Below are 17375 nucleotides of genomic sequence, written 5' to 3' on the forward strand. Positions count from 1 at the left end.
GAGGTTTAAGGGCTGCACCCACCATAATGTTGTGAATGATTCCAGATAAGCCCATGGCCCCTTATGCTATCAAGGACTACAGTACATGGAATATTGAACACAAGATAAACGGATTCTGACTAGGTCTTGGGTAGAGGACATATATGACCTTACTTTTCAGACAGACAACACTTGCTAAAAATGCAACAAGCTGAGATAAAATTCAAGTTCAAAAACTGAAAGTGGCCTCATGATGGGACATGCACTGTAATCTTAGGTGTGTACAGGGCATGTTTATTGTTGCAAATAAATCCTTTTTTAAATATTGCTGAGAATATAAGGAGGGCAATTAAACTGATATTGTACAAGGACAAGTTCTTTCCAGCTATGCTTGCTTCGAAGGACAAGTTCTTTCCAGCTACGGTTGCTTCGAAGGCTGTGTTCCTCTTTGGGACAACACTATTTGCCCTCATCCTTCTCATTTGAGGAATATAAACGGTTTCCACATTTGGTTGACAAACAATTTCTTCAAAATAGCCTCCCTCACCTTCTTAGCCATACCGCAACGCATTAACCATTTAGTGGTGGATGAAGGACATTTCTACATGGATAATGTAAAAGGTGGTACAGCTGGAGTCTGTTCCATCCTCAAAGAAATGTGAATAGCCAACAGTCACTTTTAGAAAGTGTTTTAAAAGTGTGTAGGATAGAATCCAACACAAATAATTCTTGCTCACCTGACACTGATGTGTATGCGAGTAAGGGGAAGCGGCTGTTTGGAGCAGAAAGACAGAAAATGACTGAGACCAGGTATGTGAAGTTGTACCTTTCAGCTGTCTAACATTAGAGAGTCATGAGTTGGTAAAGACAACAGCTGCCTCCCACTCTGAGGCAAAACCAGACAACATTGTCAACGTTACCTGAAGTCAAGTAATGGTGACGCCAAAGACGGTTTCTCACCACTCGAGAATTAAGGCCTCCTTTGGTAGTGGAGTTTAAACACACCTGTTGATAGCCGTCTCTGTGGAGTCTTAGACTAGCATCACTAACAGTTAACAGGGTATCCTTCCAAACAGATGGCACCGTTTTTTTCTTAAATCTCTCAATAATTGGAGATTTAAATGGGTGGAAAGTGTACAATTATCTTCAAAGTGAAATAATGAACATTTCCAAGACACCAGTAACCTTTCACTTTGCCACAATGGAATTGAGCAAGTTTCAACAGTTCCTCTAATTTAGGGTTTTCAAATAGTTCATATTATACATAGAAAAAGGCAAAATGAACACTATTTCAATGAACAATATTTTGTACACGTTCTCACAACAGGTGTCGCTGTTAGCTAAAGCCTGTTTAGTACCGGGAAAAAAGCAAACTTTAATGTACCACCAGACAATGTATTAATTCCTATGTTAGTTATTGTCGAAACATATTGTTTTTCTATTCTTTTTGTCTCAGAGTGTCAGATGTTAAGACAGTGACAGCTAGTAGAAACAGGGTGAAGTACATCAACTGACAGGTCATTTCTGACCATTAGCTGACCAATTACCATGCTGGCACAACCACGATTTTGCAAACACACTCAACACCTCAACTGTGGAACCATGGGACATCAAGTGGTCTAGAATAACAACATGGAGAAAAATAAATGCCCATCATTTTGAGATTGTGCAGTGGCCCCTAAACGCCATCATCATTTGAATATTGCAATTACCAAATGCGTCCACCGTTCACTGTATGAAGAGGCAATGACATTACTTTTTTTCTCAAGGAAACGTGTACCAAACCTATACATGCACAGTTTTAGACAACAGTGAAATCTTCGATTGACCTTATGGGTCTTTCCAAAAATGCCATCTGTTCATTTTGTTAAAATGATCACAAAACAAGTCGTTTCCACCTCTCGTGAATCTGTGCAACTGAACAAACAGTCACCAAAGATGAGCCACCACAAACTTACACAAACTGATGGTGTACCATCAACAAATGAATTCAACCAAAAGTCTAATTTTCAGATCATAAAGGGCTAAAGACACAATGCTTGCTTTTGACTTCACAACACTGATGGCTTTTTTGCCTGCTGAAATATTTTGAAATGTTGCACAACGTTTCCCACTGTTCACATCACTTTTATAAATACAACCCCCCCCTCCCTATGGACAGAAAGAACATGTTTCTTACAAACATGAGGCGAACAGTGAACCGTTTAAAAGCCTGTAGAAAAGTGCACAGGTGCGAACATACACAATGTACGTACGTAAACAGGGACATATGTATTTACAGCTGCAAGCACAATCTTAACACCACAGTTTATGAGACATGGCTTTCAATCTATGCAATTGAGCAAAATAATCTACTTGCAAATAGAATGAAATTCTTGTGTTCATATCAGCAGACACAGTTTCGAGAGCTACAATGGTAAGGAGCTGGAGAGGATGCTGAAGGTGGGTAGTTCAATTGAAGAGCAACAAATGAGCAATTCAACTTCATCTGAACTTAAAAAAATATTACCATGTTGAACATTGGACATGAACTGGACAAAAAAACGTAAACTGGTGAAAAACGGATTCAAATCCACAAAGATAGTGTCACTAGTTTGAGGAAATCTGTGGTTCCATGTAGTGTCCTCCTTTTCAATTAAAATAGGCAAACTGTTTCCAAGGCTGTAATACCCTGCAGCCCACAGTGTGATAAATGTGTCAGATCTCTACAGGCACTGTACTAGAAAAGAGCGTAGAAATCCTCCTGAAGTTGTAAACACGTTCGTGGGAGTAAGGAATTACTACAGTCCTTTGCAGAGCTTCAGAGTAACGTTTCTGCTAGTCCCTACCCCACTGACACGCTTCATTGACAGTGCTGATTGCATTTGCATCCTAGACAAAGCTCCACATCTGGAAAGAGACAGATCATTCTTCATCACCCTCAGCTAGGAAACCCAGGATAAAGTGGATTGCACGCTGCCGATCGGTTGGTGTCTGCTTTCCAACGTTGCTTGGGGATGGGCGCAATAGAAGACTAGTGAAGAGAGTTGCTGTAGATGGGAAACAAAACAAAATGTTAAAGAAAGGTGGCAGCTTAAGAGAAAGTTACCAGCATTTCCCACTCCATTCATTAGGATGTTGTGATGAGGCCTGTTCTATTCCAAAGTAGCACGCATAGATTACTCAGAGCCAGGTCTTGGTTGTAGCATAATGTATTGTCTCCTCACATGGTAGGGTCATCAGGTTTACACATTAGTAGTAGGTATTAAGCATTGATGTAGTACCCACCATTCTATTCATCCACTCTCCCTTTGTGGTCTAACTGCTACACTCAGAACTTCCTTTCACCACTCAAACCCACGTTCCATCCGTGACATCACTTAATGATGCTCACATTGTCCAGACAGGCGTGGAATACAACAACCTTTTCAATACATACAACTCGGCAAACAACCAATAGCCCATACAGGAAATGTGGATAATTATCATGGGAGTGTGGCAACAAATTAGGTAGAACTCCAACCTTTGGGTTCTAGACGGGTCAGCGAGGCATGTCAGGAATGAGTGATGAGTGATGACTGCAAGGAAGCTATCATGATGATGCCCTTTACTAACAAGTTAATTTTGCAACACTGTATCAGCTCTTAAAAGATGTTCTCCATTTCAACTCATACTGTTGTACTCTCCTACAGAGGCAGGACCGTGATCCTTTTTTAAAAAATATGAATACAATCAACCTTTAATAAACAGTACATAAAAATACAACATGTGAAGTTTATATAGTTTAAACTTAATACAATTTGTAATATGGATACTATTTTGTAAAAGGCAATTCATTTCATTTCAGTTTTATCACAATTCATGAGTGACCCTCAGAAGGAAGTTGGACAAACAGCAGCATACATTTAGACATTAAAGAAGTTTGATGGTTCATCTGATTGTATCAGATTGTAAGTTCAATGATTTTATAAACCCAACAACTGCAATAACACAGGAGGTTGTTCGCCCAGCTAAACATAAATGCCAAAAGGGTTCACTACCGACAGAATGAAGTATTAATAGGTGTTTTCCAAAGAATCGTGCTCAAAGATCCTACGAAGTTAAACATTCTGTTACCAAGCGCCTTAAAGATTCAACTGTAGCTGGTACAAGGCAAACACCACAGGTAGATTGCTCGTGAGAGATAGTTTGATATCAAACAAGAGTTTGTTTAGTAAGTAAAAGATTCGAACAGAATCGTAGAAAGATGGACCTTGTGAGCCCGTCATGATAGATGCATAAAAAAAGTACAGTAATTCCCAGATTTCTATGATCAGTGCAAAGGTGTCTTAATGATGGATATTAGTGAAACAGATTTATTTTGGTAATCCAGTCAAAGTGATGCATATATGTTTTTACTTTTTCTGGGAAATTCACAAGATCTTCTGATGTAGAATTGATAGTATCAAGTATAATAGTGCATCTATTCTTAATTGAACAAGCCTAGGGACATCCCTCAATTTGCAAGTTATTAAAATCTTCAAATAAAGAATCCTTGATGGGACATAAGATCTTCCAGTATAGTGACAGAGGTTTCCAGTCAGCTCTTGCCTGTAAAGATATTATACCAAGTTCATATCGTATGGCCACCGTCGGTACGGAATTTGGGAGTCAAGGTGTTTTACGCCAAAAGAAGGCCTCTAGGGCAGGGAGACAATTTGTCAAATTAGCAGGATAGGTCTCCATGCCATACAGTAATTTGGGCACCAATTTTCCCTCATAAAAGGATATTGCCAGTTTTAAGGAAAATATAGAATACTTATAATCAACCTGTAGTAGTTGAGAAGACAAGACATTAATACAGTCTTTGAACCATTGCTTCAGATTTCCTATACATGGTTTAGAGTGAATCAGAAATCCTAGATAGGTCATGGAGGATAACATCTTGATTTTTGTGTCCCTGATCCTCCAAGAGTACAATAGTTTAGTGGGCAGGATCTGTCCCCTCTTTTATAGATTGGGATAACAAAGGCAGATGACCACAAAGGAGGGCATTTCCCAGTAATGACAATTGTCTGAAAGAGAAATGACAGAACTTCAGCCCAAAGAGTGGGTTCGCTCTTACATAAGAGGTTGGAGAGCCCAGTGGGACCCGGGCCACAAGAGGAACCTAGATTTAATAGTGTTCGATATACAGCTTCAGGTTCAAAATGTTCACAGCTCATGTTTGTGGCAGCATCAACAAGTGAATGCAAGGAGATGTCTTAAACGTCATCATAAACGGGGAGTATTTAGGAGAAAAAAGAGCCATGAAGTGATCAAATCAAACCTTTTCAGTAACTGCATTAATTTGTATAAGATTGTGAGGGCTCCAAGTTGTTAATCAATTTCCAGAAAGCTCTTGAATGATTGTTTTTGAAGCAGTTTAGCATGAATTGCTAAACAGCTGTGGTCTTTTGACTCTGGTATTTCGCATCCAGTTTGTATACGATTGAAGGTCCCTAATGAGCTTTTGAGCATCGTAAACGGGGAGTCCAGAGTGAGATTTGGTGTCTAATGCTCTTTCTCATTATTCTCCTTCTCGGGACTAGTTCTTCATTGCAAGTAGTGTCGTATATGCTTACACAGTGCACCAAAGGTTACAAATAGCGATTTAGCAAAGGCACCAAAGTGATTGAAGGTGAAATAATCGCGTTGCTAATCATTTGAGGAATTACTCAGGAGACAAGAGAGATAGTTATTAACCCGATTCATTAAAAGTGTTCCATGTGATTTTATTTCCAGCACAGTTGACAGTTATATTACGATGTGCCAAGAGGGAAACTGGGTCGGCAACTAGTTGGACGTCAAAAAAAAATGTTTTTAAACTTTATACATTTAATATTTCACATTGACAATAAAATATAATACAATAACACAATGTTCAAGGAATACTTATGCAATTCCATCATTAACTTTATCCATAAAGAATAATCAAGGATAGAAATTAAAATGGGAGAATATTTTTTTTGAAATAAATACATTGTTAAACCTCTCCTAGACTACAATAGACAACTAAGCATAGAGATCATTAAATGTCCCCATAATCCTCTCATATTTGTCGAGTTGCTCCTTTGCTTTAAAAGACAACCTCTCTCTCCTGGATAGCAGGGACAAACCTTGGAACCAATCCTCAGTATTCGGAGAAGCATCACTTTTCCAAAATTTGAAATTTAGCTAGGAGAAGGGCTCTATATAACCAGAACATTTTGCTGTTCGACAGCCCAATAACCAATGGAATCAAACCTAGCACACCAAGGAGAGGGTCTCTAGGTATAGTTAAGCCCAAAACTAGTTCCATCCTCTGAAAAACACTATCCCAAAATATCTGTATTTTTCCACATAACCATAACATGTGGGGCGGGCTACCCACCTCTCTGTTACAGCTCCAACAGGTGTCTACAGCACTCAACTTGCAAGATTTCATTCTCCATGGTGACCAGTATAGATAGTGATTAATTCTTTGTTGTGTATACCTCAAATACCTCAAATCCAAATCGACCTTATATTTAACAGGACCCGCACACACACGATTCTATTCAATATCTGACAATGAATTATTCAAATCAGAGTCCCAATTTGCCCTACCACATTGTGGAGCCACCCGGGTTGCAGAAGGTGTAATTAGCTTATACAAGGTAGAAACAGATAAAGGTACAGACTTGGAAAGAAGGAAAATCGCAGCCGTTGCATGCACTGCAGGATTCAACGGCGAAAAAAATATACCAAAAAGCTCCTGCAAAGCATTATAACGACAAATCTCAGTTGCTTTGAGTTTATATTTAAAGCGTAGAAACTCAAAGTCAACCAGATTCTGACCGTCAAAGACCTGCCCAATTCTCCAATACCTGCATTTTGCCATGAGACCCACGATAAAACCTTATTATTCTGCTTCACAGCCTGGTTTTTCCATAGACATGAATCTTCACACAATAAAAACTTTTCACCCTGGATCTCGTTACCTTTATGCCATTCCTTCACAACATATTTTATTAAAGGTCAAGTGATATTAATCAGTAATCTTTTATCCATGAACAAAAGCATGACTAGTGGTGTGGGAGAGACAGATTCCTTTTCAATTCTAATCCAACCCGCGCTATCAATCTCAACATTTGCCAACCAATGATGCAGTGCACGCAAAGTAAAAGCCGAATGTTAACGCCTTATATCAGGAAAGCCAAACCCAGCCAGATGAACTGGTTTATGAAGAATATCTTTCAGAATCCGCGCCCTGTTTCCTTCACCCCACAGAAACCTGCTCATAGACTTATTAATATCCATTAACACACTATTTGAAATTGGCAGGGGGAGCAGGCTAAAACCATACAAGAATTTCCAAAGAAGTGACATTTTAACTACACTAACTTTACCCCATAGAATCAGTTTCAACTTCTCTAATTTGCAACAAAGCTTATCTAGTTCTGTAATCTTCAAGCAAATATTGTGCGCAAGTAAAGTCTCAATATCCCTATTTACATGAATTCCCAGATATTTAAGAGCTGAATCGGCCCACATCTCCCAACTAACATCAAACAACCTCCTATGACAAGCCGCGGAAATTGGATAAATCAAAGTTTTGGTAACATTAACTTCGTAATTAGAAAATCTACCGAATTCCTGCAACGTCAGTAGGAGTTCAGGGTAAGACCGTTCAGGGTTTGAGATCAGGACTAGGAGATCATCTGCATATAAAGGGACTTTCGATACATATTCTCCTAAAGGAATACCCATTATATTAGGGTTAATTCTAAGCATAATGGCGAGGGGTTCAATAAATAAATCAAACAATAGTGGGGACAAAGGGCATTCCTGCCTAGTACCTTTCATAATTTGGAAACAATCAGACAGACTACCATTAACAGTTACAAACGCTTTAGCACCTCCATATAGGGTTCTGAACAGCCTAATGAAAAGTGGTCCACAATTGATTTTAAGCAGATCCTGATGTAAAAAAAAAACAACTCACCCGATCAAACGCTTTCTCTGCATCTATACTAATTGCTGCATATGCATCAGCTGAATGTCTCTTGAGATAAATAACATCAAGCAGCACACGTAAGTTATCACTACTATTCCTTTCACTCACAAAACCAGTTTGGCTCCTATGAACAAGCCTTGGGAATAAACCATTTAATCTTCTTGCAAATATTTTTGCCAAAATTTTAACATCCACATTCAAGAGTGATATAGACCGATAGTTCCCACATAGCAATGGGTTTTTCTCAGGCTTTGGTATGAACGTCATCAATGCCGTCTGCATTGATTCAGCAATTGCTTCATTAGCCAGCATTTCTGTATACAACTTTACAAGAAAAGGTGATAAAATCAGACTAAAGGCCTTATAAAACTCTATGGAAAACCATTGAGGCCAGGACATTTACCATTTGCCAAAGTATTGATGGAATATTGAACTTCCTCTTTTGTTAAAGGCGCATCCAGGCCTAATCTTTCTTGCTCGGTAAGCCCCGGCATATCCACTCTACTCAAGAAATCATCAATTTCCATTTTAGAGACTGTTACATCATCCTTATACAATGCGACATAATATTGCTTAAATACCTCACACATTTCCACATTCTTTCTCTTCTTCATTCCTCTTTCATCCATAATAAAAAGCACCCACTTATTATTCTCTTTCTGCCGTATTCGGCTTGCTAACAAAGCCCCAGATTTTTCTCCCCTCACCCAGAAAGCTTGCCTAGAATAGAATATTTGTGTTTCTGCCTTATGGTGGAGCTCACACTCTAAGGCATGTTTTGCTCGAGTCATGGCTAGCATGTTCTCATTAGGGGTGTCACGGTATTAGTTTTATGACGGTATGATAACCTTCTTGCCAAATGACGGTATATCATGGTTATCGCGGTGTAGCAGGTGATGTTAACTAATCTTAACAAATATTTTCTAAAAGGTCATAAATTGTCAGATTTATCATCACAAACAAAATCAGGCACCCAGGGCCAGAATTGGGCTTTTCAACATACTTTCCACTGAAATGCCACCCCTTGCTTCCACCAAACACACGTGTGGAGAGGAGATGGGGGGGGGCCCTGCTGCGACTGGCAAAGCAAACTGAATAGCTTTTCTTAAGTGGTCATTTAGGCTTTTAGCTCCCCCACTGGCTACTGGTGAAGATGAACATGTTGCCATCTTGATAACCTGCATGCCACAGATCAATGGAGGCTGATGGTAGTATACGCTTGTGCGCATACACACCCACACGCGCACACACACACACACACTCTCTCTTTACGTTACAGCCTTTCGTTTACTTGCGGGCCAAAAGGTGTTCAGTAATCACGGACATGTTACCCTTTGGTATGGCAGCAGGGAATACCCACAGAGATGAGTACATTTTACAGTGTAACTTATTATATGTAAATTCAATGATAGAACCAGGGAAATCCCCCATCCCAAAGTAAACCCTTTTCCTTCTTAGCACTGTATTTATTCTTCCTATTGCTAACATATTGATTTTATGTCAGGCACGTGTGATTTATGGAATGGCATTAAAAACTGCTCCAACTGTAACTACTTGGCAGATGGCACATCCAACAGTGCAAGACCAAGACTGTGCAGCACTTGCTTACTGCAGCCTTTCCAAATCAGATTGAAAAGCACGCTTAACGGTATAAACGGTATACCGGTATAAACAATGTGACGGTTATTATTATTCAATTAAGTGGTTCACGGTATCTTTAACAGTATACCGGTATACCGTTACATCCCTAGTTCTCATCACTAGGACAGCCACAATAATGCACCACACATTCTTTATGAACATCCTCTAGTTCAACCACAACCTTTTCCCGTTGACTTTTACGATAAGACGCAAAGCTTATAATTTTACCTCGCAATGTTGCCTTCAATGCATCCCAGACCGTTGTTAAAGAGTTCATGCATCGCAAATTATCCTGCAAAAACAGCGATATTGCTGTTTCCAAGTGTTTCACAAACTCACAGTCCAGAAGCAACTGTTTATTCAATCGCCATTGCCTTCTAGGCCTCAAACCACAAACCTCCTCTTCCAATGTCATCATTATTAGCGCATGATCCAAAATAACAACCTCCCCAATGGAAGCATTATCAATGTCCCCACACAAACTCCTACTAACAAGGAAAAAATCAATACGCAAAGACGTACCATGAGCCAATGAATGAAAAGTATATTTTCTACTTTCTTCATTATAATCCCGCCAAATATCATGCAAATCCCACTTGTTTAACAATCTTATAAGTCCCTTCCTTGCTTTTGACTCAGCATAGGAGTTAGCCTGAGTAGTCTTATATTTAACCATATCAATTGTGGTATTGAAGTCCCCTCCAACTACAATATCGGTACAATCTAAGTTAGCTAAAACTCCATACAACCTCTCAGAGAACATATTCGGATTCACATTGGGCGCATAGATGTTCAATATTACCATGCATCTATTCTCAATATGTAATTTTAGAGCCACATACCTCCCTTCCTGATCAACACACACAGTATTAGTTCTATATCTAATACCCTTCTTGGGGGGCGCTGTTGAGCAGCCGTCAAGATGGCTGCCTAGCCTGTGTACGGCCGCTTCCTATCCGTATACATCTGCGGTTGGCGACTCTTACATGCCCTTATTCCTGCTCCTTTGCCTCCCTGACATCTGGGGCTACGTGTCAGTGTGTTTTGAGCGTGAATCGGTCCTCCGATGCCGAGATACGGCGTGTTTGTGGGGCCTCTGCGGCGAGCCGGCTTCTGAGGCCGGGAGTTACGTGGCGTTCCACCCCTTCATCCTGCCGGGGCCGCCTCACCATCGTGCTTCTTGGGACGCCTGCCTGCTCCTCCACACAGAGACTGCGGACCTGCCCTCCCGGTGTCGGCGCCTCGGCCGTCGCCTACCCGGACCACCCGCGAGCAGCGCTGCACCGCCGCGGGGCCGGCGTCCGAGACACTGGGCCACTGGCGGCCCCGAACTGCACTGCTGGGGGCCGCTCGGCGGCGGTTCGCCCGCTCCTGCCTCCGCCTTCATCTGGGGTCGTGTGCTGGCCCGACCGCCTACGCCCGCGGCGCCGAGCTGCTGCTGGCCTGTCCCTCTGCACCAAGCGGCGGCTCCCGTGGGCCGCCTTGAAGATCCGGACGATCGCGGCCTGCGTCTTGGGCCGCGCGCCATCTCTGCGGGCTTACCTCGGTGGCGGCACGGAGTGGCGCCGGCCCGGCTGCCGCGCCTGGGATCTGGCTGGTCGCTGGCCCCCGCTCGTCCCCAGCGCTCCTGGGCGGCGTCCTGCGGGTTGTTGTGCCCCGCTGGGTATGTTGTGGCCGCGGGGGTGATCGGGCTTACTGGACTCGGCGGATGCAGGTGAGGAGCCGGGGATTACTTTAACTGGGACCGCTGCTTCCTTACCGCCCCTGCTTCCCCCCCGGCGCTCCCCCATGGCCCTGGGCTGAGCTCACCGCCAATTTGAGTGCCTTGTGATCCCTGCCACTGACGGATCCTCTTAGCGGTCTCTGCCTGGCCCCTCCGACCCCTGGCTCCTGGCACCAGCATCGCCTGCCTGCAATTTTACCTCGACCTCGAGCTGCACTGACTCATCAAGATAGCGCTCACCTCTACTCTTGTGACAAATATCATTTGCAGGCATACCACTCATAGAGGTTATATGTATCTCTAGTGCTGTATAGCGCCATGCCCAATAGATCCAGGAATACTAGTAAGACCGGAGCCATGGACAGATTCGCAAGAGCCACCCCGAGATCTGGCTCGCCCCGTGCACCTGGTGACCGGGCGGATTCACTGCCGGCCGCTTAAACACCTCCCACAGACCTACAATCTAATATGGAGTCAATGGCCAGGAACTTTGCGGCCTTCCATGAAAAGCTAGACGATATTAATGCAAACGTAGCGTCTCTCAAAGCCACATTGGACCAGCACGGGTCAAGAATTACTGAGGCCGAAAATAGGGTCAGCACTAACGAGGATAACATAGCCACGCTGCAGGGCACTGTATCCACTCTGGTCATGGATATGAAGACAGTCAAGGCCAAATGCGACGATTTAGAATCCAGGTCGCGGAGGAACAATGTACGCATTGTTGGAGTCCCCAAAAATGCGCTTAAGGGCCGACTCGAGTTGGCGGTTGAGAACCTTTTGAAAGACCTCCTGGGCAACCCCGACATGTCCCCTTCTTCACAGTGGAGAGAGCCCACAGGGCATTATTACCACGCCCTAAGCCTGGTGATTTCCCGAGGCCCATTATTGCAAAGATCCTCAGTTTCAAGGACCGTGACCTGATTCTCCGGCTTGCACGCGAAAAAGGGGAGCTCAGATTGGATTCGCAAGTAATCCGGATTTTCCCTGACTTCTCAGTGGGTGTTCAGCAGGAACGCCGGCAATTTCTCGGTGTTAAGAAGCTGCTCAGAGAGAGAAATATCCCGTATGCCATACTGTTCCCAGCGAGATTGAAGTTCACATTCGACAACAAACTCTATTTTTTCACGGTCCCCTCGGAAGCAGTGAAATTCATAGAGGCACATGATCCTCTTCAACGCCCTGCCGAAGACTTCATGAACAATGACTGAAACTGGTCTGGACCCTGCTCTCTCTAATTGTTCTATTTACAAGGTACTGGGAGGGCTGTTGGCCGCCGACCGCACTGATGGTTCCACTGTTATGTCATTTATCCGGGCATGCGGCTCTGACAGCTTGCATGTCGGTCGGCGTCCCCGATACTCACTGCTAGTTTAATTGCATTATTGAGATGTTAATCTTGAGTTTTCCTGGTGGTATGGGTGTTTGGCTGCAGTGCCCAGGGCCTGGCAGCCAGGCCTTGCTGAGACTTAGACCTATACACTTGCACTATGATACCGCAGTCCACTGCTTGTTTTGTAACGACCCTCTGGGCCTTAAGCGCGCCAGTACACGGCAACGGCGCACCCCACTGCGATTGCAATGTTCTTTATGCTATGGTTGTGTGTTAGCCCTGGTTGGGCCTTTGGACAGCTCGGGCCAAGTTGGGGATGGCCCAGCCGTTTACAGTTAAGGGCGGGTAATGAACACACCGCTGCCTATTGGGCGGTAGTGAGGGAGGGGGGTGGGAACGGGGTGTTATTTAAAAAAGGCACACAAGGTTGCATGGCGCACGCATTGTCTGGCTATGATTGCACACTCAGCACCACGGTTGGTAACTCATGCTATCGCTGGATTTGGGAGGTACATTAACTGTGCATTGCGGGATTAGCTGCCTGACACTGCAATGACCACTCTCATCATGTCCTGGAACATCAGGGGGTTGAGCAACCACACTAAGGCCCGCAAGATTATGGCTTATGCCAACAGGCATGCGTGTAAGATATTGTTTTTGCAGGAGACACACTCTGCGGGCCACATGCCAAGGACCATAGCCCCGACATGGGGCCCCGCTAGATTCTTCACCGCGTATTCGACCCAGGCTAGGGGCGTTCTCACGCTGATTCACAAATCCATCAAGTTTATCTTACATAAAAGCTACATTGACTCGGAGGGTCGATATGTCATACTCCACTGCACACTGGTAAATAGTGAATATCTGCTTGTTAACACCTACTACCCTAACGTCGACTGTCCTGAATTCTTTGACACTATCACCTCTATATTGCTGGGTTATGTTGGCATTCAGATAATATGGGGTGGCGACCTGAATCTCATTCTGGACACTGTCCTGGATAGAACTGGCACGGCTGTTCGGGCACTGTCAAGAGCTGCCCGCAGACTGCGAGACCACATCGGGACGCTCAGTGTTTGTGACGTCTGGAGGACACTAAACCCCCAGCAGAGGGAGTATACTTATTATTCGTCTGTGCATAACAGTTGGTCCAGAATAGACCTGTTCTTGGTGTCAGGGGACGCGATGGGCAGAGTAGAGAGCGCCTGAATTCTACCCCGCACACTCTCAGACCATGCCCCGATTACACTGACCGTTGGGCTAGGGATCCCTGTCCCCAAGTTTCCCACCTGGCGCTTTAAATCCGAGGCCCTCCGGGACATTGTGTTCAGGGCTGAGACACTGGCCGATATCGAATCTTTCTTTGTCCATAACTCCCTCCAGGACACCTCGGCGGCGGTCAGATGGGACGCCTTCAAAGTATATATTAGAGGTATGTCTATCTCGCGGGAGGCGGGGGTATTAAAGTCAATCAGGGCCGCCCTCGGCCGCTCCGAAACCAAACTTAAACAATTGGAGCTCCGAGGCTCCACTGGGACAGATCCCACCGTCCTCGCTCAGATCAGCGACGAGCTCCATATTTATAATGCCCTTGCCGCCAGTGAGTTCCGATATTTCAGCCGCCCGCAGGCCGCCAAGAAATATGGTGAGGGGGACAGACCAGGGAGAACGTTAGCCACTCTTGTGAGGGGGGAGTCTTGTCGTACTCAGATCACCTCAGTTAAAGATAAACATGGGAACATACTTTGGACTGACCAACAAATCCTAGATATCTTCACTGAATTCTACAATTCCCTCTATACCCAGCCTGTAGAGCATACCGAGCAAAACACCCGCGACCTTCTTGACCAGATTCCCACTACGGAGATCTCCCCTTCCACCCGGGAGCAGCTAGATTCCCCAATCACCTTGGATGAAGTGGTGACCGTCATCTCGGACCTGCCCAAAGGTAAGGCACCGGGTCCAGACGGACTTACTGCCGAATTTTATCAAGAGCACATCGCCATACTAGCCCCTAGGCTGCTCGAGGTCTGGACCGAATCAATACGGGTCTCGGCTCTTCCCCCCTCCATGCGGGAGGCAGTCATAACGGTCCTGCTCAAGCCCGGTAAGCCCGAAGATGAATGTGGATCATATAGACCTCTCTCTCTCATGAACCTTGACACCAAAGTCTTCGCTAAAGTTATAGCGAATCGATTCCTACCCGTCATGACCTATTTAGTTCACGAAGACCAGTCTGGCTTCGTCCCTGGGAGGGCTACCTCCCACAACATTAGGAGATTATTTAACGTTATGTCTCGGATGGACCAGGACGCGCAGGCTGTGGCAGTCACGCTCGATGCCCAGAAGGCCTTCGATATGGTCTCCTGGCGGTACATGTGGCTGGTACTGGAGACAATGGGTGTTGGCCCAAATATGATCCGGTTCATTAAGTTACTGTACACCTCTCCTGTGGCGTGGGTGCGGGTCAACTCCCTAACCTCTGACCCCTTCACACTTTCTAGAGGCACCCGCCAGGGTTGTCCCTTCTCACCCATTCTATTTGCCCTAGTGATAGAACCAATGGCAGACTGGGTCCGTGCCCGCCACGCGCACAGGGGGATCAGGCTGAAGGGTAACCCTGAGATCATCTCTCTGTACGCAGATGATGTCCTACTGTATATTAGAGACCCCACAACGCACCTCGACCCCATTTTGAGGGACATTACTCGTAGCGGCACCCACTCTGGCTTCACAATTAACTATTCCAAGTCCGAGATCTTTCCACTGACTAGTTCAACTAAACAACCCGCTACGGAATTCCCTCTCCGCTGGTCCCCGGAAGGTATCAGATATTTGGGCGTCCACATCTCCCTGGCGAGGCCTGCTCTACTGGCCGACAACTATACGGCTGTGGCGCAGACCGTTGAGTCCAAACTGTTGCGATGGCGCGCTCTCCCACTATCCATAGCTGGCAGACTCTCCCTCATTAAAATGATCCTACTCCCCAAGCTCCTTTATGTCTTTACCAACATACCCGTATGGCCCGGGAAGGCCTACTTCACCAAACTCCACTCGCTCTGCGCGCAGTTTCTGTGGCACTCCGGTGCGGTGCGCAAGAAGTGTACTGACATGGCACTTTCATACAAACGAGGGGGTCTCACGGCTCCCAATCTGACTCTATACTGGACTGCGGCCCAAGCCCAACACGCCATGCATTGGTACCCAGGCTCTCAAGAGCGCCCACATGTCAAGCTGGAGCGGCTAGCTGCCGCTGGTGTCAATGTAATGTCCCTCATTCTCCACCGTCAGTACACACCCGATTCCCCTATTGATCATCTTAATGTGACCCTCCGTGCCTGGACGCGCCTGCTTAATGCGACGCCTGAGTCCTCCCCTTATTACAAATGGCTCCCTGCATGGTCCTTCCCCGGGCTGGAACCCACACATGATACTGCCTTGGTTCGACACTGGAGCTCACTGGGCTATCTGGCTTTATCCGACTTTTACCCCGAGGGCAGGTTTATTGAACCCCGGACGTGGAAACCGGGGCACACTGGTTCTGCAGTAGAAACTCTCCAATACTATAGACTCCGGGCAGCGTTTCGTGCCATGTGGCCCTCATTCCCAGACGAGCCCCCGGATGCCCCGGCAGTTGCATACATTGCTAATTCTGGCGGTGCCAGCGGCGTTGTATCCTCTCTGTATAGGATCCTACAGGACACTACCCCGATTCTGGCTCCGAGGGCACGCGGTGAATGGGCGGACGAACTGGGTCTGGAGATTTCCGATGAGATTTGGGAGAGGATGTGTCTCCACACTCAGAGAGTCTCTCTAAACTTTCGGTATCGTGCCATGCAATACAAGCTTTTAAACAGGCTATATTACACTCCACATCGCACCTCAAGGTTCACCCATGCCACTGTGCGCGCCTGCCCACGCTGCGGGGCCCAAAAAGCTGATCATCTACATATGTTTTGGTCCTGTGATAGATTGTCGGAGTTCTGGAGGCGCATCCTAGAAACACTTGCTGCAATAACAGACACGGTGCTTGACCCGGATCCCTTGGCGGTTCTGTTTGGGGTGTGGGGGGGGTCGGCACTGGGGGCCTGGCTAAGTTTTTGAACATAGGCTGTATGGTAGCCAAGAAATGCGTACTCCAGGGCTGGAGGAGCTCCTCTCCTCCGGACTTCCAGACTTGGCTGCGTCTGCTCACCTGGTCACGAAACTGTGAAGAGGAATATCTGACAATGCTCCCGGGCCAGTCACGCCCCAAGAACATTTGGGTTGAATTTAATGCGTACCTCAACAGCCAGGATGAGGACGCGCCCGGATCGGGCTCGTCCCCTACTCCAACGGAATCTACTCCTGCACCCTGAATCCATTCTCCCACTTCTCTTTTGTGAAGCTAAGTTGATTGTTGCGTCCACCGTGAGTGGCTCATCTCATGTACCAAGTAATAATGTGACTGTGCTGTTCATTTGCTGGATTATTGAGTGTGTCTAATGTATACCTCTGCCGCCAAAAATAAAAGTTTAAAAAAATAATACCCTTCTTGAAGAGAATGGACACACCACGAGAATTACTTGCAAAATAGCTTGAAAACTCCTTTACATACAAACCATTCAAAATATACCCCACTTCTTAAATGGGTCTCTTGCAGAAATACAATATCCGGTTTGCGCCTACTTATCATTGATAATATTTCCTGTCGCTTAATAGGATTATTGACACCCTTGACATTC

The 17375-nt window shown here is 45.3% G+C and overlaps 1 protein-coding gene across 3 annotated transcripts in view; it reads right to left on the reverse strand.

The window, feature by feature from the left end:
• Positions 1-2227: 2227 nt before the first annotated feature.
• Positions 2228-17375, reverse strand: part of OCRL (OCRL inositol polyphosphate-5-phosphatase) — a 1330750-nt gene continuing 1315602 nt past the window's right edge. For 2 of the 3 annotated variants that reach the window (XM_069612981.1, XM_069612979.1), the window contains one exon: positions 2754-3008. In XM_069612981.1, the coding sequence (XP_069469082.1) occupies positions 2884-3008 (125 nt within the window). In that variant the 3' untranslated portion in view covers positions 2754-2883. Of the gene's footprint in view, positions 3009-17375 lie in introns of all 3 variants that reach the window. The other variant, XM_069612980.1, reaches the window with a different exon arrangement.

The sequence above is a fragment of the Ambystoma mexicanum genome, chromosome 5p, assembly GCF_040938575.1.
Source record: "Ambystoma mexicanum isolate Mex_15411 chromosome 5p, UKY_AmexF1_1, whole genome shotgun sequence".
Classification (NCBI taxonomy): domain Eukaryota; kingdom Metazoa; phylum Chordata; class Amphibia; order Caudata; family Ambystomatidae; genus Ambystoma; species Ambystoma mexicanum.